The 24,752-nt window shown below is 50.4% G+C and overlaps 6 protein-coding genes across 6 annotated transcripts; all 6 read right to left on the bottom strand.

Annotated features, from left to right (window-relative positions):
* Positions 1-481: 481 nt before the first annotated feature.
* On the bottom strand, positions 482-2,138 carry M436DRAFT_73102 (MFS general substrate transporter; the record flags this gene model as incomplete). Its single annotated transcript, XM_013571820.1, has 3 exons — positions 482-766; positions 839-1,768; positions 1,824-2,138. 3 exons carry the CDS (start codon positions 2,136-2,138, stop codon positions 482-484), a joined length of 1,530 nt encoding a protein of 509 aa, XP_013427274.1.
* A 1,720-nt stretch (positions 2,139-3,858) lies between these two features.
* On the bottom strand, positions 3,859-4,598 carry M436DRAFT_64118 (uncharacterized protein; the record flags this gene model as incomplete). The annotated part of the gene is made up of 2 exons (XM_013571698.1): positions 3,859-3,970; positions 4,015-4,598. 2 exons carry the CDS (start codon positions 4,596-4,598, stop codon positions 3,859-3,861), a joined length of 696 nt encoding a protein of 231 aa, XP_013427152.1.
* A 1,834-nt stretch (positions 4,599-6,432) lies between these two features.
* On the bottom strand, positions 6,433-7,431 carry M436DRAFT_64117 (uncharacterized protein; the record flags this gene model as incomplete). The annotated part of the gene is made up of 1 exon (XM_013571697.1): positions 6,433-7,431. The coding sequence occupies one exon, from the start codon at positions 7,429-7,431 to the stop codon at positions 6,433-6,435; it is 999 nt and encodes a 332-aa protein (XP_013427151.1).
* A 2,008-nt stretch (positions 7,432-9,439) lies between these two features.
* Positions 9,440-10,481, bottom strand: M436DRAFT_15426 (uncharacterized protein; the record flags this gene model as incomplete). Its single annotated transcript, XM_013571469.1, has 2 exons — positions 9,440-9,568; positions 10,164-10,481. Coding segments are annotated over 2 exons (447 nt in total), but the record flags the coding sequence as incomplete, so codon positions are not given.
* Positions 10,482-18,186: 7,705 nt separating this feature from the next.
* Positions 18,187-19,477, bottom strand: M436DRAFT_47780 (flavohemo protein; the record flags this gene model as incomplete). The annotated part of the gene is made up of 2 exons (XM_013571639.1): positions 18,187-19,020; positions 19,079-19,477. 2 exons carry the CDS (start codon positions 19,475-19,477, stop codon positions 18,187-18,189), a joined length of 1,233 nt encoding a protein of 410 aa, XP_013427093.1.
* Positions 19,478-20,418: 941 nt separating this feature from the next.
* On the bottom strand, positions 20,419-22,685 carry M436DRAFT_47061 (uncharacterized protein; the record flags this gene model as incomplete). Its single annotated transcript, XM_013571511.1, has 2 exons — positions 20,419-22,344; positions 22,401-22,685. The coding sequence occupies 2 exons, from the start codon at positions 22,683-22,685 to the stop codon at positions 20,419-20,421; spliced, it is 2,211 nt and encodes a 736-aa protein (XP_013426965.1).
* Between the last annotated feature and the right edge of the window lie 2,067 nt (positions 22,686-24,752).

Raw genomic sequence — 24,752 nt, 5'->3', positions numbered from 1 at the left:
TGAGGGTGTTGTAGATCTTTTGGGTAGATCTGTTGCTCGAAGAGGAAGGGAGGTTGCGAGGTTCGTGATGGGAGGTTGTTGTGAGATACGAGGCTTGATTGGAGAGAGATGACTTGGTTGATGACGGAGGAGGTATGAGGCAAGGTTAGGCTCAGGCGAGCTTAGTAGAGGGTGAAGGGTGCGAAGTGGTATGCTGTCCGAGTTCCTCCGGTTGGGAGATGCAGAGGTGATTTGTATATGTCGATTTCTGTTTCAGCCTTTTGTGTCGTGTCTCGTCAAGGAGTGAAATTTGGTATGATATCTTTATGCTGCTTTCTCAAGTGTCACTCATGATGTCTAGCTTCCACAGACACATGATTCAAGAGGGAGACTAGGCGTTGCATCAAGTATATCAGTTTCAGCCTGCATTACTCGCCTTCCTCGCCTCCTCCCTTCCCCCGTCTCCTTCTCCCTTGTCGCCCTTTCTCTCTTTCAACTCCATCTACAATCTATACCTAAACTCCGCATTCTTCCTATCCGTGACATCCGCAAACTCAATATCCGTCTTGTGTCCTTGACCCCTTTCGCTCGCCACTCTATCCCTCCTCTTATTCTCCCACTGATAGTATACCCTGAGTATAAGCACCAAAACTGCAGCTGTAGCGCAAGTTACAATGATGGTGATTTTGGCGGGGATGTAGGTGGGCGCGTCGGCGGCGCGGAAGGTCAAGGGTCCGATTATGTTGCCCAAGCAGAAGGAGATGAGGAGGATGGCGTTCATGGTGACCTGTTGAGTTGGAGTGTTAGCAGAAGAAAGAGGAGTGGGGGAGGGGTTTAGGGAGAGCAAGGGTGGACATGCCTTTTTCGTGTGACCGGCGTAGTTCGCTCCTACCCATGAATACAGCAAAGGCAGACTTGCTCCAATGCAGTTTGTCAAGTAGTTGCCGATGAGCTTGCCTGCTTTGTTTTCCTCTGGTAAGAACGCCATCAGAGCACCTCCAAGGATACCAGGAATGAGTAGAGTAACGATATTCAAGCCTCTCTGATCAAATCTTCCAGCCAAGTAGGTCGCAATGAGAATGGAAACCACACTGCAGACGCCTCCAGGAATTTGGAGCAGAGCAGTCTCCTTGCTGTTGTAGCCAAAGCCTTTGATCAAGGTCGCTTGGAACGAGGAAACCGCGCCGTTAGGAACCGAGGAAGAGATGGTAATCAACGATAACAACCAAGTCTGTGGATCCATAAAGCATTCGGCCACTTGATTAGACTTGAAATGCTTATTCTCGATACCAGTCTGGTTTTCTCTGAGTCTCTCAATCGCCCAGATCTTTTCTTGGTGCGAAAGACGAGAAGTCATTGGGTTATCAGGGAACACAAGCACCACGGTGATACCAATACAGATAGTAAGCAATCCCACCACCAAGAAGAGAATTTGCCAGGAGTAGAGAGATGCGCTGTGCACATGTTGGAATGCGTATGACAGTAAGGAGCCAATGATTGTGCCGGTGCCAGTGCCTAGGTACCAGATGCCAGTGCGAGGAGGTTGCTCATTCTTCTTGTACCACATTGTGGTGATGAGCATGAGTGAAGGTGCAACTGCAGCTTCGAAGCAACCCAGAAGAACACGGGTGGTGATGAGACCAGCGTAGGAGTGGCAAGCCGCGGTGACTGTGACAATGGTGCCCCAGAGCAATACCATGACTCCGAGATATTTGGCAGTGGGGAAGCGCTGCATACCGTAGCCATGAGGGAATTCGAAGGCCAAATATGAGACATAGAAGATCCAAGCCTGCACTCGTCAGCGATCAAGCCTCGTCTCCAAGAGTTCCGCAGAAGCAGCTTACCAAGTTCGAAAAATCAGCTTTGGTGATGTTGGCATCTTCATACAATCCCATCACAGCCGCGTAATTGATCAACGTCTTGTCCAAGTATTGCGCAACATAACAACACCACATCAATGGCATAATCATCCAATCAATCTTCCTGACCAAAGCCTTTTCATCTTCCGCCGTCATCTCCACACCGTCGCCTTCGAACCGCAGAAAATCGAGTGCAGCATCTGCATTCTTGACATCTTTGACTTCTCCGACTTCAACTTCCGGTATCTCTTCTGGCTGTGTGGTGTGCAGAGCTTTCTCTTTGTCCTGAGCCTCGAACATTGTGGCCATGATGTGTGAAGAAGAAGAGAAAGATGGGCGGGAAAGCAGATGAAATGTAGATCGGAGTAGCACCTACTAGATATATATCAAGGTGTGGTCAACCCTATATCTCTCGCTGGCAACTCCGCCTCGTTCGACGAGACATAAGACAATAGCCGATATTGGCCAAATTATCAACCGCCTATTAGATATGCGACTTACTACTCATGACGATAATATGAAGAGAGACAAGAGGGGCAAAGTGACATCCCGACTCATGCCTATCTTATCAGAAGAGCAGAGGATATGCAGTTGCATGTCGCATGTGCATTATCGCCCTATCAGTTGGAGACCTCAGACACGGCAGATGGGGTCGAAGTCCTTATCAGTACGGACAAAGTAGCAAAGAGAGGCCTTCTATCCAATGGACTTGCATGGATGAAGCTGCCGAGAAAATGCGGACGGTTGCTTCTGTTGATCATGGGTTAAGTCCGCGGGGATCTCGTGGTTAAGATAAGAAAGTTGGAGACGTACAACTACCGTTTGTTGGAGTCGTGTTTGTTCGGTTTCGCAAAGAGCGATAGACGGCGGTTGGAGGCCACATGAAGTTCGGAGATGCCATCCTGGTTCTCTTGATTGGTCAAGGTAGCCTTTTGGTGATGGAAAGAACGGGGGAGAGCTGTACGTCTCAATCAGGAAGGCGGGCTGTTGATGATAAGCGACTGCTCATGCTCTATGGCCAAAACACCTGGCCAGTACTTTGTCTCTCGACAACAACCACATGCTTTACTTACTGCTCTGATATTTTACACTAATCGGGGTTTTACAGTCGATGATGGCACTCGAAATCTGCCTCATACTATCTCCAAATCTTTTGGCTTATTCACAAAGAGAAGAAAATGGAGGAAGATTCAACAAGAAGCAAGGCCGTCAAGAGAACGTGGTGATAAAGTCCTGGATAGAACAGATATCTAGGCCATATGCTTTGAATCAAAACTGCGGAGTAAATAGAAGAAACCTTCGTCGATTGTAAAACCTGTCACTTATATCTGCTTGCTTGTCTGGTAATGGAAATCGTTATTCGAAGTGTTGTGAATAGACGAATTTTCTCATGACTTTTGCACACGAGAGAATGCACGTGCTTCTCCACATGCGAGAAGGGCAAAAATCAAGCTCTCCAAAGGTCAGCGACGACAGGTAGCATCCAATACATCGGCGTGGACCAGAGAATCAAGACCAGATTGATGGCTGATGCATGATGTAGCTTTTCTAGTATGAGCACGACCCAGGGAGATATCGGTGTAGGGCTCCATGGACGCCCCGCCTTCTTTCGCATACCGACATGAGCTCCGAGACGACAGCAAGCACATGTGTCTTCATCGAGAGAACTGGCGGACCATCAAAGAAACGCTCTGTCGATGATGACGGTGACGACGAGAGTAGGCACTTCAGCCATACTGTAACGACACCAGCTTCGAGGTGCCGACCAGATTAATCATCCGAAGAGTCGGGAGGGTATCGAGGTGCCGACATTCGACAGGTGGGCGCTTGTGAGCCGCGGGCTCTCGTCGCATCTGCAATCCTGCTCTTCACCTTCTGTATCCTCTTCTCTATCGCTTCCCAAGAACTCTCCAGTAAAAGAACTCAGCCTTCGCAAGGCACGAAGTTGTTGAGCTGATCCATAGCGTCTAGAGAGAGCTCGAGCCCCGGGGGCATCTCTCTGGACATGCTGTCCCGCCAGTCAAGTTCTTGCCTTGCGACAGATACCCGAGGATTGGATCACGTTCGCTTGGAGCGACGCAAGCGTGGTCTCCGGATCATTTGCCTGTAACTTATCCCCATGCTGTGCAGGTCTGCGATAATAAGTCGCTCAGACAATCCTGATGGAGACACAAACCTAGGATACCTCTTGTTGGGCCCCTGTTTCTTGCCGCTTGGAGAACCCACTTTGCGTCCGGCCACTCCCCCATGGCCGCCACTCAACAGTACACCGCTGTTGATAGACTCTGCTACCTTGATCAGTAGCAACGTGCCGTTGGGCACACTGCCTGTTGCGGCAGCGTTGGTGGCAGGAGCTGTCGTGGTGGTATCTCTGATACTTGACCCCGAGGAGAATGTAATCTTGCGGTGTGCCTCGCAAATCTCGACCTTCTCTTTCCAGTTGCCCTCCTTCTCACGTTGGCCGCTCTTCATCTTGTTCCATTCGCTCCTGAGAGCTTGATTGCTTCGCTCCAGCAATTGGGCCACAGGCTCCCACGTCTCGTGGAGAGTATGCTCGTCGACCAGTATCTGTCGCGATGCGTTATCCCAGGGGCGACTGCCCAGGCTTGCGAGGTTCTTGGCCTTGTTGATGACCACGCGTGGTCCTTTCTGCACCCTCTTGACTGGGCCCGGTCGGCCCAGAGTGCTTGGGGCTCGGGCGAATGTGTTGGCGATCTCGCCAGAAGCGACTACCTCGTTTGGTGTGATGATGGAAGTCATGATGTCTTTCCACGATTCGACGGTACGTGCGGGATGTTTGTTATATCTGATTTGCGATGGATATACTCGAAACGCGATGGGGCCACTGAGTTTCCGATGGAAAACACGCCAAATACGACCGGGAAACGCGATGTTAGTGCAAAACACTTGGTGTGCGACACAAACTGGATCAAACGCGATGAATACTTGATGAAGATCGTGGTATTTGATGGTCGATTCGCGTTGCAGGCAGTCAGTGTGATTCTGGTCCGGATTGCGGATGTCAAGGAGAAACTCACAAGAAATGACGATGTCATTTTATGAGGACTGTGTCGAGTCATCGGTGACTGGCAACAGCATTTGACTCTCTCAAATGTGCTCCATGTTGGCAGGCGCCCGCGAGGGAGTTTCGTCAAGATTTAGCGGCGATGACTCCCAGGCATGTGGTTGATGTCAGGATTGATTGGCAACCTGATGCGCCGATCAGCACTGGCCTCTGACCTACATGGCTACCCTAACCCAGACGATACCCTGGCGACGCTGAGACACGGGCGATCAATAGAGTTATCTGGGGAATCGTGAGTATCATACCATGACACGGTCTGTTGGATGTTACAGGAGTGCCAAAGTGTCCTTGCAGGCGGGGATGAAAGTCGCAAAGCAAAGCAGTCTGCAAAGCGCTTATACATCGGAAAGTCTTGCGAAATTGCACGTGTTGCATGAGCGAAAGAGCCATTGTGCATTCTTGTCAAAGAGCGTAGCATCATCACATCCGTCGAAGCAAGACTGTCTGGTCATTCACAAGAGCTTGCACGACGATGAATCTGGTTGTGGAGAACGATGCATCAGAAGGGTGGCTGCGTATAACAGCGTGCTGGGACTTGTGCGGCAGGAATACAATAGCTGCGCTTCGCACTCACAGCGACGGAACATCTATCTACAAAACATAGAAAGAGCCTCCGCAACTCGGCTCAGAGTCAGGAGAACATCAGTATCACAGGAAGGAGCAACAGCATTGAAGAAGGAAGGTGCAACTATCAACGCACTTTCCCTGCAAAGTTCTTCTCTACCCTTATATACTAAAAAAAAAAGAGGTCCCATCAGCGGCAACCTACCATCGGGTTCTCTGGCCTGACGGTTCAACACCAGTTTGGCGCAACGGTACTAGCTCACAACAAAAACCACGTGGCATGGCGGCGATCATAGCAATAGGGAGGGGAGAACCTACCTACTAACGCGTCACGTTGTTCTGAGAAATCAGTTTTGCTCCGTCGTTGGAGGTCATCTTTTTTCTGAGCTGGTCATCCTCTCCAAAGTAGGAGGACCTGTTGTGTTGTGATGAGTTACCACTGCTGTATCGAAAAGCATTGAATACGCTGCGTTGTAGCTGAGGTCAGGGTTCAATTCTCGTCAGGGGCTTGGAGCTTTATACCGCACTGAGAGCCGGCAGCGTGAGAATAGCGATCGACCTCTCCATGCTCTCCGAGGTTGTTCTGCACTCGCGATCTACGACATGAAGAGCGTCTGTCTTTGTCCATCAAAGGTCAAAGGAAATAGTTTCCTACCGGAGGGACTGTTACGCCGACTACAAGCAAACTTCACGGATCGCGACGCGCTTCTCAAGACGCTCTGAGCTGCTTTCCGACTGTGTCAAGACAGCGCCTTCCTTTGTCTCGTCATAGCAACGAGCTAATCCGCCGAGACGACGACTCCGTTCAGCAAACACACTCCTCCAAAGTACTGTTGTGCATTGCGATAGCTACTTGCTACTATACATTCGCAGGCTGAGATGAAAGAACAAACCAACGCCGAACTCCCAAAACCAAGCCTCCATAACTCCGTACTCCGAATATCCTTAAATCGTTTCCATGACCACGAGAGCGGGCACGTATGGTGCTTTCCTGCCAGCGTCAAGAGGAGGGAGCTGCCTCTCCGGGTTTCGGGCGCGCATGGCGCTAGCAGCGGCCAAGACATGCATTGGCGACATGTTCTGATCATCCTTCGAAGATGCAGTATCACTGTCTGACCCGGGTCTCCACAAAGCGGTTTCGCTACGAACCTGGTCAGAATGTAGAGACGAACCGGAGCAGCCATGCACACAATGGCCAGAAAGCTGTCCTTGGGCTGCGGCAAATTGCGCCTCCAGACTTGTCTGTGTTGGAGAATGGAGGAGCTCCGGTCTGTCGAGTTGTCCCACAGAGGAAGAGAGAGTGGGAGCTGGTACTGCATCCTGTGCAGACTCTTGCGCAGTAGCCTGTTGAGCAGCCTCTTGTACAGCAGCTTCTTGTGCAGCAGCTTCTTGTGCAGCGTGTTCTTCAGCAGCCTGTGCAGTGCGCCGTTCCAGAGCTTGTCCAGCGTGTTGGTCAACAGTCTGTCCATCGCCCGCCCGTGCTGCCGCCCGTGCTGCAAGCTCGATCTTCGCATGGTGCATTATCAAGCGCGACGCCTGCTCTGAGCGCCCAATGCAGGCAGCTATCTTGCCGTGCGACCAACGACTATTCTGCTTAGCACAATAGACAAAGTCAGAAGTAGCAGCATCTCGTTTGCTCGTTTGAAGGGACAGAGCATCCGGTACGTCCGCTGGTTTCTTGATCTTGGCAACCACGACATTGCCAGCTGTAAGGCCTAGAGGCCATCTGAAGTTTTCACCTTCTCGCTCAAGCTCGAGCTTCAGGTCTTCGATATGCTTTCGCATGATCTCGGGATTTGCCCCTTTTGCCGGCTTGCGCTGTGTCTTCACAGCGCGTTGGATGGGACCTGTTACCGCGGGCCCCTGGGATTGTACTCGAGCCCGGGCAGCAGCTGCTCCACAGGTTGACGCTCCTGCGTTAATGGAGGTGAATTTAGGGGCCATCTTTTAAGTTATAAGAGTTATCGGTGATCACAAGGTAAGAGTAAGGGGTACAGGTAAGGTAAAATAGAGGGTAAGTATAACAAAAGTGTGAGTCTGTGTTCTCTCTTGTATCATTCGAAATCGGTTGAAGAGAAAAAGTCCAGAAGAGAAGAACATTTCACAGCTATTTATAAGCCCGATGCCACGAGGTCATGACTGACAACCCTAGCCCAAAGTGGAATTCGCAAACTACTTCTGGATAGGAGCCTCAGCGACGACTTCTGGTCGGCTGTCGCATATGCGAAACCCCTGAGGACACTCTCGGAATCAATCACGCTAGGCTCTCCTTGGACTCCTCTCGCTCTCTCACAACACCGTGACATTCTACACTCATCCACACTCGCTTACTGCTTGTCTGGAGCGCCTCTTCTCCATCGTACTTCGCAAACTGGTGACGGGTTTGCCAGATGAATGATAGCAGCAAGGCAGCCACTGAGCAAATAACCAGTCACTTGCACACGAGCAAAGTTTCGACCGAGCTCCAGTCATTCACGTCTTCGACTCGCAGCCAGTCATTCTACCTACTTTTGGGCTTGTCCGTGTTGGGTGATCCGCGGCACTGAAAGCAGCTTCGGGAGCTCGTCAACGCGCTTGGCAGCTGCATGTTTTTTTTTGGTAGCGAGTCTTGCGATTTCTACAACAATCTGCATGTTTGAGTGTGAATCACTGCGCGATAGCAGCTCATCTTGTCGGAAGAGAAGTTGCACTCACTCTACAGAGGAGGAAGACAGACGGAAAGGCGTTGGCTGAGCGAAAACACCATGCATATACTTCGGTCGCGATGACTACAGAATTCTTCTCTTCTTACATACAGAATACGTTCATCTAATCTCTGCAATGTAGAATGTTGTTCTCATAATCCTAGGAAATTCAAAGAAATTGCGCACCAAAACAACAATTCTGATATCAGACTCATCAAACTTTTCCTTATCTTATCTCCAAAGGATCGCGGATCTTTTTGCTGAGGTGTAACCCAATTTCACTCACACACCCAGAACACAAATACACATTCTCTGCTTATTTCCATTTTTATCTCCTTCACAGAGAACTGGGACTGGCTTACAAAGAACTCAAGTTTACACACGAAAGATCCAGTCTCAGATGAGTATTGCAATTAATCAGAGTTTCAAGCTGTGGGATGAGCGAAAAGGTTAATTGATGGGTTAGGTTTTGGGCAAAGCTTGAGATTGAGAGAGTTTGAGTGAAAAGAGTGCCAAGGGTCCTTCGACATAGATGGAAAGGGCGTAGGCGGCAGTGAGCTCGGAGTTGGACTGTTTGGTGCAAGGAAAGATTCAAGAAGTCAGCGAAAAGTCACGGATTCATTTCCACTTTGGAAAATTGCGGTGTTTGGTTGGAGAGTTCCGTTTGTTCTGGTGTATGTGGTTCTCCTCTTGACTTCTGACTATGCAGCTTTTCTACAGCCCAGAGGTGCCTTCTATGCCAAGCGTATGTAGGTACAGACAGGTGTCGTACACCGATGAGCGACAGCCAAGATCGATCCCCTCCAGTTGAGGAAGGAGCTATGCAGCAATCGAGCGCGCTTGCTCCAGACAGCTGAAGTGCGGCATCTGCGACTGGAACCTCAGATGATCGGCGGTGATTTTCCCTGTGTGTGCCAGTGTGGCGCGCAAACTCCGGCGACTGCTCAGGTGCTCCTGCTGTGTTGAAATCCCAAGCTTTGGCCTCGGCTTCGGCTTCAGAGCAGGAGACCCTGAGGCTCTAGTGTATCGGAAGACCCGATGGCGAGAAAGGAAAGCAGTATCATACAGTCCTCCCACTTCATCTCACATGGTCAGGTATGTGTGTCCCGCTCTTTCTCGGATCCTTCCTTCCTTGTTCAATTCTTGTGGAGGCCCGAGGGTCATGTCTCAGCGTGTCTCTTTGCATCCTCCTCTTCGAGACCATCACCATCCACGAGATCTTGCTGGTCGTCATCCGAGGCAGAGGAGGCACCGTCATCTTCTCGCATATCTTCAGCTTCTATCTCTTCTGCTTTTGCTTTGCATGCGGCTGCTGAGAAGCCGCTGCCGACTTTGCTCGAGATGAACCGCCAGCGGTCGTTGTCGTAGTCTTGGATCGCCGTGCGTAGACGTTGGATCTGGGTTAACGTTAGCATTTGTTGCATGGTAAAGCTTATTCATTGCATTGGTGAGCTCCGGCATGTCCTCATGTGGTTGGTAGGATCTGCTAAAGGGGTTCGAAGGCATGGTGCACCGGTGAGTCCATGTGGAAGAGAGCCGGTGGTTTGGTACCGCCGTCGACGGTGGTCTGGTGTGGATTGGCGACGCTGTGTAATTCTGTCGAAAGGATACCCAAATAGGAAGGAGACGAGATAGTTAACGTGCACGTCCTTGGGCAGCATTACACGTCACGATTGTGCGTGGAGACAGGTCGAACTCCAGAAGATTCGCGCGTGCCAGACAAATGGATATACCGGCTAGGGCCGCCACTTGCACAGGTTCTCTTCCTATTCGAGGGCTACCTTTCGGTGCCACGATCGACCAGTGTTCGTAGATGCGCATAAGGTTGACAGACGTCCATGATTCGGCGGGCATGTTGAGCATCGTCTCAAGCAAGACGCATTTTGGAAAACCTCTGGAAGTAAGGTCCGTATCGATCTCCAGCTCTCCATGTAGTCCAGTGGTTCGATCCAGGGGCCAGTGCTGAGAAGGAAACGAGAATGCGTCACTTACCATATCGTCATTCCACAGAGTGGTCTTCGCCTTGAGTTTGGTGCAGTATCTGACCTGTAACGTGCCTGCACTGCGACCTGGGAAGAACTCGGCGATCTGCTTCCAGGTCAAGTTCTTGGACTCTTTCAGTCGTACCAGTAGTGCATCGTCTTCTCGGGTGAATTTGAGCTTCGGGCCTTTCGGTCTTGGTGCAGGTTGCGGCATTCCCTCTTTTCCAACCATACTGGGCGGCCCTGGATCGTTCAAGAGCTCGTCTTCGCCATGTCTGGTTCTTTTAAGCGTGGGAGAGTGGGGCGGTAGATGATGGTGGTGGTGTTGATTGGTGTTCAAAGCTTTGTCGGGATTGTATGCTTGCTGTAATTGTAGCTGGTGTGTGTCGCTCACAGGCGAACGATCTGTAGAAGACCCTTGTGGGAGCTGTGGAGGGCGGAACTGGAACGGAGATATCTGGTTCGAAGACTGATGCCCGTCCGACGACATTATGGCGGGAATATTAATGTTTAGGTGGGTGTTGTATATGGGAGACTCTTGCGTGCTCGATTGGAAATCGTCGGCGCGGCTTCTCTTGCGTGATGATGGTTCCGAGTGGCCATATTCTGAGGGTCTCCTGGAATCTTCGTATCGAGTCGAACCGCTCAGGTGGCTCGAGGTCGACGTCGCGACGCTGTTCCTTTCCTGAGTATGGTGTGGTATGCTGGTGTTCGGCTGCGTGATCATAGTAGACTGTAACTGTTGATGAAGAAGATGGTAGTCTGACTGCATCGATAGCGGGAAGTAGGAAGGCTGTAATGTCGGGTATTCATGATTCAAGTATGTGTGTCCGTACATTGAGCCTGTTGTTTGGTCCTGCTCCTGGCCATCTTGCCCTTCAGACGCCGAGCCTCCATACTGGAATGAGTAATTGTCGTATGGATTCGCCAGGGTTGCGGTAGTGGTCGAGCCACGGAAGTGAAAAGGATCAATCAAACGTGCCCCGGCTTCGTCTACCCCCGGTGGTCTTTGAAGAAGCGCCAGAATGTCGGATGAGAATGGTCGCTATGTCTTGCCCCTCGCCTCGGTGAAGAAGGTTTATGGTCTGTACAGGGAGGGGGGTAAATAAGGTTGAGTCCAGACATAAGGCTTGCTGGACAGCTTGACAGCCCTAGGGAGAGCGCCGCTCACCTTAATACTTGAGAAAGCTTGCAGACCTAGATTCAAATGCCGATCCTGAGTTCAATCAAATGTGGCTAAGCGGTGCAGTAATTGCCACAATCGTGGGGCCTTTATATCGGTAAGGATGTGGTGCAAAAGCGGATTGGTTGACGCGAGAAAGTAGAAGGACTGACCCTTAGAAAGATACCGAGGAAGCATGCACAATGAAGTATGAGCCGATAATTTGCTTGGTTCGAGGACTGCTCAGACGGCAAATTCATTTCGGCCATGCGCCGCTCTTGCCCTGGACAGTGCCAATGGCTAGAGGATTTTGACTTTGCTGCTATACTCGGCGCGTTGTGGCCGCTGCGAGCATCATACCCTGGCTGACCGTCCTTGTGGGAAGGTGAAACATGTGCACAAACGGGCATTGTGCTGCAACTGAGCCACGCAGGACAGCGGCTCGGTTGTGCTGCCACACGACAATCATCATGTTGTGATTCGAGAACACGACGAGCCCAGTCCAGGTTGTGTGGAGAAGCTTAAGAAGCGAAAATGTGGCTGTGACGGCGACTATGACGGTACAGAAAATAGAAAGACGAACATGCCCCTTTGACATGCGAACAGCTAGTCCCAAGACTTACATGATCGACTCGGCGTGTACGGATTCCAGGCCTTGAGCTCGCGGATCCCGAGTGGCCCTCACCCTAGGCGGTGCTAAGTGCCTATGACATGGTGATCCAAAGTTTCCCTGGTCGGTCGGACCTGGCAGCGGTCGGCCTACACCTGCCCAGTGGTCCATCCCATCGGCACAACCAAGATTGGAGGCAGAGACGGAAGAGAATTGACGATTATGCAGATACCCGAATCAGATCACCCCATGTGTCGCACCGTGATCGGAGCGGGAAGATCTGGGAGCCAATGGCGGCGAGGATGGCGCCATGACGGTAGGCATCACAACGAACTGGGAGATACAAGTGGACAAGACGAGTCGCCAAGTCTGGAACAGGAATATGGCCCGTGATAGTTCTGTCAAGAGAGGCAATGTGGCTGCTTTGATCGCGTGGCAACGAAGCTCTCAAGGGAACAAGACGGGAGAGCCCCAAGTCGCGTGGCCGGCGACGTCGTCTCGCTTGGGATTTTCCCGGGCCCTTCGGCAGCCACGACCACGACCTTTACCGACCATACCGAAATGATTCTCAGACATTGATTGCCTGCTGCAACCATGGCCTCGTGGGCAAAGCATCGAGCGATACTTCTGTTTCGCCACGACATGGTAATCTAAATTGCCCATGCGATATCTGCCGTGTCGCATCTTCCAAGGATTAACGGCTGACCTGCAGACGCAATTTTTCGGCAGCTTCTCCGTGCGTCGTCCTGGCCGTTTTCTGCTCGGCACATAACGCGAACCTCTTTTGTGTCTGTCACCCAACCAGACCAGTGCCAATCGTTCCCGTCAACCGACCCTCTTTTTCGGTCCTCTCCATTGCGCTCTGCAGCTACAGACGCTGACCCTGACTAGATTTGCGCCTCCCAAGGGTAATGTGATCACCAAGACCATCGAAGCTTACCTTTGATTAATCCGACGGGTCCAGGCACACGGCCGGTTGACCAATGTTCGAGTAATGGTTCATGCGACATCGCGATTCGCTAGCATCGTTTCCCTGCTGTGGCTAGGTAATTGGGTGAGCCTAAGTGCACGAGCAGAGGTTTCGTCCATATCATCTTCTCACTCTGATGACGGACATCACCAGATACTAATATGAGCTAATGCCGAGGCCATCTCCGCCACGGCCCCCAGCTCCGCGTACCTCGTATACCATGTTAATGTACCACTCTCTGCATAATCACTACAATTACTCAGTCACCGAGCTTGTATGTAACAGAGATCAGCAGTATCCACACCAAGTCACGCACCGACAGGCCCGCACAATGCCGTTACAGGAAATGAGCCATAATTTCTTGACTGATTGGAACTGTTTCCAAGGTGTGAATCAAAACAGATCCAGGACTTTTTTCCAGTATCCGGTTGCGGACAGCACTGAAATCGTCGATGAGATGTCGACAGCTTGGCAACACGGAACATGTTCACCGGTCGATGGAGGCGCTGCGGTGGAGCTGGCGCTGGAGCTAACGAACAACAAGCCCCTGCAAAACCACACTTGACTTCCTGGCTGTCGTACTCAGAGCATGCTGTCGGACCTTGAGCAAATTTACTATCGATGCTACTAACCTGAGGGCTTCGAAGGATCTGTTCATGAGACTATCGGATCTTTTGGTGTCAGGGCAGCTATGCACGTCGCTGACCAACAGACCGATTTCGACAAACTTACATGTCGTTGCGACAAAGTTTGTAGCCAAGTTTGGGCCTGCAGAGAGCGACCCAGGCTGGTGAGAGGCTCTCAGACTGGCGACGTTTCTCCAGCGAAAGACGCCTGAAAGTTTGTCTTCCGAAAGTCAAAGTGATCGCATCCCGAAACTATACTCCAGCAAAACGGCTTGCTGTGGTCTAGACTTTTTCAAGGAGGCTGTCAACTGGATTCCTTGTCTCCTGCTGAACAGCAGCTCCGGACAACTGCACGAGGACCTCATGACATTTACTAAGGTTGATCAGCCCCTGTATTCAGCAAACCCTGACAAAGCTTGTCCTCGCATACACTCCTACGCTCTTCCGAGGGTCCAACCTTCGACTCTTTGTACCGCAACCATAGTTTCAAGCGTTCAGCCTGGAAATCACCGTCTGCCTATGAGTCTCGAGTACTTGCCTTTTTCGACCATGCGGTGAAGATCAAGTTGATTAGTTCTTGGCAGGAGTGACTATGTTGGCAAGGGTGCCCCAGAACGTCTAAATACGACATAGGGTACGTCTTGGACGTATCACGCACTTCACAGCGTGTCGCGTCATGATCACCAGTTTCGCCTCTTCCGTTTATTCCAAAAACTCAAGAATGTCTCGGTAGTCGCGTTTCGTGACCACACTCATCAACATTCTGTTGCCACACGATTCGCCCTCTCGAGTCCGGTATATATTCTTCTCGACATCTCTGTTCTCTCGCGCGAGGAGACCGATGTGTCTTAGCCCTACTCCCGTACCAACAATGTTCATGCACGCAATCCAGACCGACTCGCGACTTCGGAGAATTAGGGCTATCTTCCACTAGTCGCCAGCAGTCTTCAAGAAGAGTCGGCGGGTATCTTAAAGAAGCATAGCGCTGGCCATTTCATACTTTCGGAAGCCTCGTTGGGCTTGCAACAGCTGGGAAAGAGCAAGTACAAGCAACACGCGTCTGTCGGTCGCGAGACGTCTTGAATGCTCATGACTGTCCTCTGTGATCATCATCATACGAGCCACAAGGTATCCTTGCTATCTGCCAGAGATGTAGAAGGAAGGAGAATTCGACAAAGTCTCTTTTGTCTATGTCGGGCATGTCAAGTTGACGGGATATCTCGAATATCAGCGGTTGATACTGACAGCTGATACTCAGTACCGACAGGTGACACTCCGGCTGCCGCCAGATCCTTCGAGGAAACCTACAACCCCATCGTACCGCTCGCTATCGCATCATGTGCACTGAACTCGTCCATCCGTCATACTGTCTGTCTCGACTCTCGACTCTCGTACAACACCTCGAGTCTGGACATTTCCACTTAAGGAAGGCACTCGGCTTCTCTCTCGGGGAGATATTCCGCTTTACTTGTTTCGCAGGTATCGATTAACTCGCAGTGTTCATTCACGCGGCATCGCTGCCTTGAGGAGAAGTCGGAAATTTGGTCTCGCCCATGACCAGCGACAGCAGAAGTGGCTGGTTCATCTTGTTACCTGCTAACTAGCACCGTTCCTTCGGCTGTGATACATACGTAATCCTAATCGATTCTTGCTGATGATCAAAGTCCTGCTGCTGTCACATCGCAGACGCAATCCATGTCCACTCTCTCATCGTTGTGTCCGTCGCCGCCATCGTCGCCACTTTTGTCTTCTCCAGAAAGCATACCCATCGTGTAATGCGTCATTAGTGTTGAGCATCACGCTCCACCGACCATGCATATTCAGTCAAGAAGGATTGCTGCATCTCAGCTCTCGATTCCCGATCCTTGATCCTGGACCCTCGGCAACCGCTCACCGCCACGCAGAGGTCTACTCGTGACCAGGCATGAGACTCTTGCATGCTTTCGTAGAACAACAGCATTCACAGTCAGGCTGAAAGAACAGACTCGCTCTGGTCCACATTGTCCCCCTCTGGGAGCTCTGGTTGATCACAGGCTGAGGCCCTGGGTCTGTGAGACGACTGCGCTACCGCAAACTTGGGTAAATGAATTAGCCGGATGTACGGCTTCAGTATACACATGACTTCAGAGGCTCTTTGTGACACCGTTGAGTGATTTCAAGTATCAAGCATCGGTCCCGGAAGTCACTCGAGAGTCTCTCTGCGAGAGCACGGCAGAGAGTATCTCTTCGTTGATGGAGAGATCTTACGACTCACCCCAAGACTCTTCATGATAATCTTGTCTTTGTGATTCGCTGAGAGTGCATCGTCTGGGTGGTTCTGTCGAGCCCGACATGATCTTCCGTGAGGTTGGCTGTAAATCACCTCCCCAATCTCTCTAAGAAAAGAAAGAACGCCTGTTTTCATCGAGGTAACGAGTCGTCTTCTGCCATGATGATCTTGTCTTTCTACAAGATACTAGTTATCTTGGATCAAAGGCCGACAGAAGGCTCCTCGCCCATACACGATCAAAGTCACGTTCTCACTCTGGATATTAACACACACGCGATATGGTATTCGCTTCCGCCTCATGCACGCCGCTCACATGCAGTCCTCCATCAATGACCAAACCCCTCATTCTATAGATTCTTCTCTATGTGCTTCTCTTTCTTGTTTTGAGTTGAGAACTCTTCCTCCCGACAGTGTGACCGCCATATCCTCCTTTTGGATGATCATCACCCAGTGTAAGTCAAGCTCTCATACTCGTCCACTACTTGTTCCAATATACACGTCACGAAGAGAAAAGCTATGATAGCCGCAGGTGGACCTCCTTCTTCATTCTATCCTTTACTTTATGCATGAGCTTTGCGCCATTAAACAGCGGTGTGTTCTTTCAATGCATCATCTTCTTTCTCACGCCATGGGATTTTCTTATAAGACTCCCACATTAAACAAAGCGGAAGTAGATGATTCTGTTCTATCTTTTTAGGTGTCAAGGTTATACTGCTAACACTATACAAAAACGTCCTCTTCTTTTGTCTTTGCCCTATCGGAGTTCCATTCCTTGAAAGTATATGCTTATTGTCTATAAATCAGTGCTCGAAAGAAGGCTGGGGTTTTGAATGCAGTATAGAAGATGATATACATGATCAACAGTTTCCTTAAATTTATATCTACAGGTCGTGTTCCGATTCATAGCTAATGTCGCACTCAATCATCATAATACCTGCTCTACTAATCTCCTTGTTACAGTAGAGATGTTTGTCCAGCACGAGTATACAATCACACCCAATAGACAATGAATGACATGTCTATTAAGCAGGACACTCATGCTTCGAACTGTTACCGCAGACACCTAGACGCTCGCTCATCCTCCCGGTCAATTTGCAGTCTTCATGTACCTCCCTTGCCCATCTCGCTCCCATCAATCTGCAGTTCAAACAAACAGACCTTGCCGGGGTAGCTCAATCGGTAGAGCGTGTGGCTCTTATCATTCTCTGATATTCCAAACCTCAAGGTCGTGGGTTCGAGCCCCACCTTCGGCTATTCCTATCATCACAACTGCAGTTGATTGTCTTTTTGTTGGTTGTCCTGGATATAATAATTTTTGGTTGTGGAAGTTTTTTTTGCGCTAGTGAAATTGATAGGGCTGAGGCGTCGCGTGGCGTTGAACCAAGACGGGACGGGCTGAGGTTCGTGCGCGAAGCGTGGCAGACAGGGTGAGAGGTGTGACAATGGAATTTTTGAAGGCAGAGGCGGTAACGATGCCTATTGGATGTATTCTTGGGCTATAAGTTGATCATACTACTTCTTGGGATGTTCGATAGACGATTTGTCAGTTTGAAGGCAATTGAACTCGTGGTCACTGTGATATCGAAGAAGTTGTATTTTGAGATAGTGATTCTCAAGAAATGGGTATGCAACACTCTAGTCCCTGCCTGTCACCAGCTTTATGAGGGAAGCATTTCTTCGGATAATGGTGACGATACTCGGATAGACCTGGGAGGCGCAGTAAATACTCTGCTCTACCAGTTCACTGTGTTATTATATGCATCCGATGATCGCGAGATGATAGAAAAGCATACCGACCAGCAGATGACCACTCTCGTCCTGGGATTTCGCACTAACTTATGCCACCCAAGCACAACTATGCAAGTATACAAAATCACACACACAAGAAATTATTTCCCACACTCCTCAAAAACATCCCCATGATCTGACCCGAGAGACAGACCCAGCCACATCAAAGACAGACCTCCACCGTCCCTGACCGGCATCCCCGATGCGAACGGGTATCGGCGCGTAGAATGTCACCAACAGTTTGTGGCTTTCTGTCTCCGTTGTATAGTGTAGAGCAAGCATAACCGGGAACGAGCATTGAAACGTTGGAGCTGAAACCAGCGAAGCGTTGATTCAGCTCTGCTTGTGCCAATCTCCGAATTTGCATCAAACCGTGCCATCGGGAATGTAAAAGATGCATTTGCCAAAAGCCACCTACGACGTGAGCGGTGATTGACCAATTTGACCATTGATCCGTCAGGAGGCTGTACTGGAAAAAGTCAACATCCAGAGCGCATTATCGGTTGGCGGAATGACCGATTAGATCGAAGTGGAGGGTGAAAAGAGTAGAGAGAAGAAAGGGTGTTGGATTGAAATTTCGCCAACATTAGACAAAGGTCAGCATTATTCTACGACATATTCCCAGTCCCGAAGATCTCGAGCTTTATTCTCTGTTCCTCAACTCCAAAGCTCTTCAATCGATCTCCCATATCGCGCATGAAGCCTCCAGGGCCACAAATATAGTAGACAGCCTCTTCATCGTCTAGACACAAATCCTTGTTCTTGTCAACCTTATCCAGATCCATTCGGCAAGCAAAGTTGTAGTCTGTGTCTTGCTTGACATCCGCAGCGGGATGCTTGTTGAAGATGACAGAAGTGATGTGAGGGTGTGTTGATGTAGTGTCCTGGATATAAGATCCAAAGGCCTGGACATCCGATGATCGCGTAGCGTGCATGAAACTAATTCGTCGCTCTTGCTTTTCTTGGACAAAAGTGTCGAGGATGGAAACCATGGGTGTGATGCCCACGCCTGCAGATATCAAAACTAAAGCTCCGTTGTTTTGCTCCTTGGAATCTGCGTAAAACTTGCCAAACGGATGCGAGACTTGGAGTATGTCGCCTTCCTTTTTGTCGGCGTGCAGGATGTTGGATATGTAGGCTGGGTGAGTGGTATCTCCTGTCCGCACAGAGGATTCGCGCTTCACACTGATACGATAGTGATCAGGAGATGGAGCCGCAGAAAGTGAGTATTGCCGATTTTGATCATGGTGGAGTGAGGGGACTGAAGTGGAGACGCTGATGTATTGGCCAGGATGATATGAAGGCAATGGTTTTCCATCCACGGGAGAGAGATAGAAAGAAGTGGTCTGCGAAGACTCGGGAATCTTCTTCGAGATGCGGAAGTCGCGCCAGGATGTCCATGGGCCAGCAGATTTGTAGAGTGAGTCTTCTTGCTTGATCATCTACAGTGGTGTTAGTGAATAGAGCCTGTGGCAGAAGTGCAAAAGAGGTACTGCTTACGATATTCGCCAGTTGCCAATAGGCTTGTCCCCAAGCCTCCAATATTTCAGGTGTCAATGCTTCACCGAGCACATCACCCATAGCACGCAGCAGGTACGTGCCCACCACATCGTAATGCTCAGGTCGCACATACATGCTCGCATGCTTGTGACATATCTTCTCGACAGCTGGAGACAGCACACCTAGATCGTCGATATGCGAGGCGTATGCGTACAAGCTACCCGCCAATGCTCCAGCTTGGTGTCCAGTCTTCTGATTTGTTTGGTTGAAGATACCGTTCAAAGATGGATTTTCTTTGAGCAGCACGGCGTAGAAGTGTGCGGTGATTGCGGTGCCGTGTTCCTTCAAGACAGGCACGGTTGCTTTGATCAGCTTGACTTGGTCCGGTGTCAATGACATATTGTTGCGGTTGCTTGTATCGTGCTCAAGAGTCGGGTAAAGGAGCGAGTAAGGGAAATGGAAGAGAAAGCGATGATGAGAAAAAAACAACCTAGCTGTACAAAACCAACGTAGATATGACACTTTTATAGCAGGCAGGAGCAAACTCCACCCAGGCTGCAGGGACAGACCGCAGCACCCGCAACATCCCTAAAATTGCCCTGTGTAACAAAGACTCTTACACTTTGCGACTCTGACAGCTCCGATCAGACCCAGTAGCACCTTGTGCTTTAGTAATGGAAAAGGCGAGAAGATGTCGAGCGTGACGCGGAAGCGGATGGCTCGTTGTTTCCTCGTCGCGATTTCTTCCCGAGAGCGACAAGGTATTTCCGAGGAAACGGACAGGGAAGCTGCAGGTCGAGATCTACTCGTTTTTTCTGCATGGATAGATTCAAATGATAGTGCGCTGATCGTTCACTCAGTGCTGCTGTTCTGATAGAGTCTCAAGTGTTGATTTGATGGCTTGTCGTTGGAAGAAAGATATACGCTTTCTCGCTCGAGACGTGTTCGCACTCAAATCAGCCGCGGAGATGCTGCTGAGCCGCCAGACCACCAAAACGCCTCATCAGGTGAGCATGTCAACATCACATCCCCTGCCCATTCATTTTACGAGGGATTTGGATTTCTTCAGTATACATGGACGTTTACTCAAGCGAGAACATGCACATGTGCGTTGGATTGTCGGGAAGCATCGGGATTTCAAAAGTTGATCGTCAAGTCATGTGTATCTGGTTTCGTCCTCCCATCATCCATCATCTACCCATCTCATCAAGCCGCGGTATTATCAATAGCTGTTGAAGCAATAACATGAAGAAGAGCAAGTCGCTGCTGCAAATAAAGAAGACACCTTACCTCCTCCTTGCACACCAGAAAAAAACAGAGCCCAAACTTTTTCGTATCTACTAAGCCATGAAACCTTCCGGCATATCCAAGAACCCATCCAATGCCCAGCCCAAAGAATCGAACGGTGCGTTCGCTGCAAAGTTTAGATTCTCCCAGTTTTCGAGTCCGCTCAGAGTCAAGTCTTGGTCGGGCGCCATGGTTGACGGCGGCAGCGCATCACTGGTAGTGGTAGTGTCTGCGTTGGGGATAGCAGTAGGGATGGTGGGATGTTGAATAGCGCGATCGAGGTTCTTGGATGCACCAGCACCAACGTGATCCTTCCATCTCCAGACGCTGTCATAAAGCAGACTCATGCTCATTCTACAGCGTACCTTGAGTTGGAGCGATTGTTCTGGATCTTGGATGAAGTTTGGTGAGTCAGGGTAGAGCTTGTTGGTTGAGCCTCCGCCGTTGGCTTGCCATAGTTGAGCGAGGACTTCTGCAAGACGTTGAGGAAGGTCGTTGGGTGCGACAGATAAATTACGAAGGGCGGCGACTGTCTGTAGGAACAAAGTTCTTCCGCTGGTGACATCGACCTTGTTAGAGAAGAAAGAGTTGAGCAATTTCATCAGAGTGAAGCCAGCCGCCAAGAGCATCTGCATCATGTAGTTGGTCGCAAAGCATTGGTAAGGCCCTGAGAGGTGCTCACCGCCGGGAGTATGTACTCCGACATTAGGAGGGAGAGCCAAGAAAGACTTGAGTACTGTGGTGGCAGCAATATACAAGGCTGAGAGATCAGACTTGTACGTCGGTGCTGAAGGAGAACCAAAGAAGGCTGTCAAACGCAGATGCAGGCATGCGATCTGCGCGTTGAGGAGATCGATGTGTGAAGCATGGTTTGCACGAAGAGAAGTTTCCAGCTCTTCATACTCTCTTCCCAGAGTGTCGATAAGAAGCCATCGTTGAGCCTCATCACCAGCAACAAATTCATCCCGTTGCATGATGTAGCACGTACGTGTGACCTTATCAACGAATCTCTCAATCTGGATGCGGTTGCGGAAAGCACCAGAGATGCGATCGAGGTGCAAGCCGTGGGTGTACCAGTTCCAGCGCGAGATTTGGGGCATGCCATAACCAGTGGATGTGTTCTGTGCGATCAAATTGACAGCAACCCATGTGTGCATACGATCCTGGATGTCCTCGTCGCGCAATTCGATGCGATTGCGTGAAAAGTCTTGAGCATGCGAGGGGCGATGAAGACCAAACTGCATGGCGAGTTGAACCATGGTTCCACAAAGCATCATGCTCGGATCGTGCGATGTCGAACTGCTAGGCATGGGCCATGTGCAGATGAGTACCAGAGCCTTGACGACGTGGTAGGACTGAGGGTCCGAAGCAATTGTAGACCACATCAAGTCGGTAAAGGAGCGACGGAGTTCTTGCAAGAGGCCTGGACGACCCTCGTAGCGGCGCATGGCAATCGCAAGGATGGTCCAGTGTAGCAAGGGGCACATTGCGAAGAAGGCCGTGTAGGGCGTGTCGGGTGACAACAAAGGGAGGTATGGATGGTAGCGCGCAAAGTAGATGCCAACAAGGTCCATGACTTCATTCTCGGTCAGAGTGACTCTTCCAAGCGTGTGTAACGTCGGCTCTCGCATCGGATAGTCGATGCCGCCTTGTGCCAGGTCGAGCAACGAACGTGATGCGGCTGCTTCGTTGGGACCAGGGAAGGGGTTGTTCGCGCTCGCGTTCGTGTACGGCGGTTGCGGCGGGAAGGCGGAAGGCTGTGTAGAGTCACCGGCGGTGTTGGGCATGGCTCCTCGTGTGATGAGCAGTCGCAAATTCGCATTCTCGTTCTTGAGCGTGTCGAGCTCGCGTTCCATCTCGGCATGTCGCTGTCGTTTCTCCTGTCTCTTGAAGCCCGGGTCGATGGCGCACGTCAGGTGGTGCTTGATGCATCGTCCGCATGGCTGGAACTCTGGCTCGGTCTGGATGTTGCATCGTAGCTGCGCTTGGTGTCAGTCTCTCAACCAAACGCGTCGAGTCGCGCGTAGGCCCTGACCTTTTGCTGGCGACACTGGTTGCACGCTCTCTTGACTGGATGCGCCTTTGCCAGCCCTCCTGACGTGTCTGCTTGCGGACTCGTGTCATCGTGGATCTCGCTCTTCTTCCTCTTCCTCGGTGGGCCTGCTGCCGTCGACGATGTGGGCGTGAGCTGTTGTTGCTGCTGCTGCTGCTGCTGCTGTTGTTGGATATGCTGCAGCGCGGGCGGGACGTCTCCATTGAAGGGAGTCGACGTCGGGGACTGTTGGAGACCCGAGAAGTCGGTACTGCCTGGCCATGCCATGACTGCTGCTGAGTGCGGATGAGTTGCAGTATAATCCTCCGGTACCGCACACAAGAGACAACTCAGTAGTATAAATGTCACCGAAACCGCCGTGACTCATGGAGGCACTGAATTTTTGTTTGTCAGGATGCGGGGTGGTCGGTCTTGACTTGCTACTGTTGAGCCTTGGCACTTGGAATCTGCATTTTCTTGATCTCTCTCCCCCAGCACTTTTTCGACAATTGGTTCTGTGGTGTAGTTGGTTATCACTTCTGTCTAACACACAGGCGGTCCCCGGTTCGAGCCCGGGCGGAATCATTTCTTTTGCCATCCTATGGATCACATCTTGTCCAAGAATGATCGTGGTATAGGCATTTTTGAGGCAGCTCGAACTTTGGGATGTTGCTTGCGCAAATCACGTGGAACGCCGACGCCGACTCCCACAATTTGAATCACTCCTTCCTCAATCTCAGAGCGTTAGACCTTGTCCCCATCTACAACATCCCACATCAAGGAGAACTACCTCAAATTCTCTCACCCTTTCTCCTCTTACCATACCTCCCTGCTCTTTCCACCTACCCTTATATGCTCTGAACAAAATGTCCTTGTAACCAGAAAAGCCGTGGTGGTGCAGTGGTCAGCACACCCGATCCCCCATACAGTCGCTTTATACGCTCGTTCACACAATACACTCTCTCCAGGATCGGGAGGTCGTTGGTTCGAATCCAACCCATGGTGCATACTATTCTTTTTGGTTGTGTCTGATGAACAAAGGTGTGTGGTTCCTTTGATGATGAAAAGTCATTACATATGGCTTTGTATCTGCATATCTGATGCCCCTCATGCTCTGATCCGTCGTCATTCAGCAGGGACTCCGCACAGAACTACGACTGTTGAAGTAATTCACTCTACGAACAGGCCGATAGAAGATTTCGAACCGAGCCAGAGTCAAAGAACGAGCGAACACGCTGAGGAAAAGTATGTCCACGCTCAACAAAGAGGCCGTCTCAGAAGAAATGCCTCCAAAGAGTCAAGCATGCACCTGGAGACCAGATCGACAGAAGTCAACATTGCAGTCACTCCATACGCTTTGTGTCTGGGTTGCCGGCGCTCACGCGCACTGAATGCCGCGTCAAAGCACATCAACAAAGCACAAAGGGAAAGCACACCAAAACAAATCATGGAATTGAACTTTCTATGTACAGCGAAAAAAATGTTCATCCTTTGCAAAAAGCCACCCTCCGAAGAAGAGTGTCTCTGAAAGCAAAGAGTGTCCTCCCCTCGCAGAAAAGGATTGATCTAGGCAGGCTTATCATCAGAACACTGTCATGAAACAAAGACAGTGCTGATTTTCTGACCTGCCGCGCATTGGCAAAAAAAAGAGGTAGAAGGAGAACTTCGAGGACGTTTATATAATCCCTGGAGCGTCACATCGCTTACATCAGTAAGGCAGCGAAGCGGTCAGCGCTTTGGAAGCCGGAAGCATCTATCACAGACCTTGGAAGCCGTAGGAAAATCGAGCTTCACGAGTGGCCGATGGAAGCGAAGCTAGGGTACGACAACTCATACGGGGCTGGAATCACTTTGGACACAACTGAGTGCTGAGTGCGCAGCTGAAGCCGGTTCATTGAACGTATCTGACCTTGATTGACAATTGGGAACATGTTGCTAGCTAAAGATGAATACTCAGGCCTCCAGATCTTGAACAGTGGTTGTCTCTTCCACCAAGTGTAGGGCGCTTTTCATGGAAAGGTTGATGGATTTGTGCTTACCACGAAGTCAAAATACCAGCGTCAAGTATAGATGAAGGACGAAAGAACTGCAAGTGATATTCATTCTAGGTAGGAAGAGTGATTCATGTGGTGTTCCAACTGTCATGTTATGAAGAAACGCCCCTGAACAGAGACACATTCAGGAAGAGGGAAGAAACGATGTCAAGACCAATCTGCAAGTCAATGGAGGCTTGACATTTCTGCCGAGCCTTCCCATCGGACATGCTAGACGGCTTGATGAAATTTCCCCGTCGAAGAGACAGGCCGTCATACTGGCACACAGATCCTTCCACTTGATTACGCAATCGCGAGCATC

The sequence above is a fragment of the Aureobasidium namibiae genome, assembly GCF_000721765.1.
Source record: "Aureobasidium namibiae CBS 147.97 unplaced genomic scaffold scaffold_9, whole genome shotgun sequence".
Classification (NCBI taxonomy): Eukaryota; Fungi; Ascomycota; class Dothideomycetes; order Dothideales; family Saccotheciaceae; genus Aureobasidium; species Aureobasidium namibiae.
This window is presented reverse-complemented; position numbering and strand designations above follow the sequence as displayed.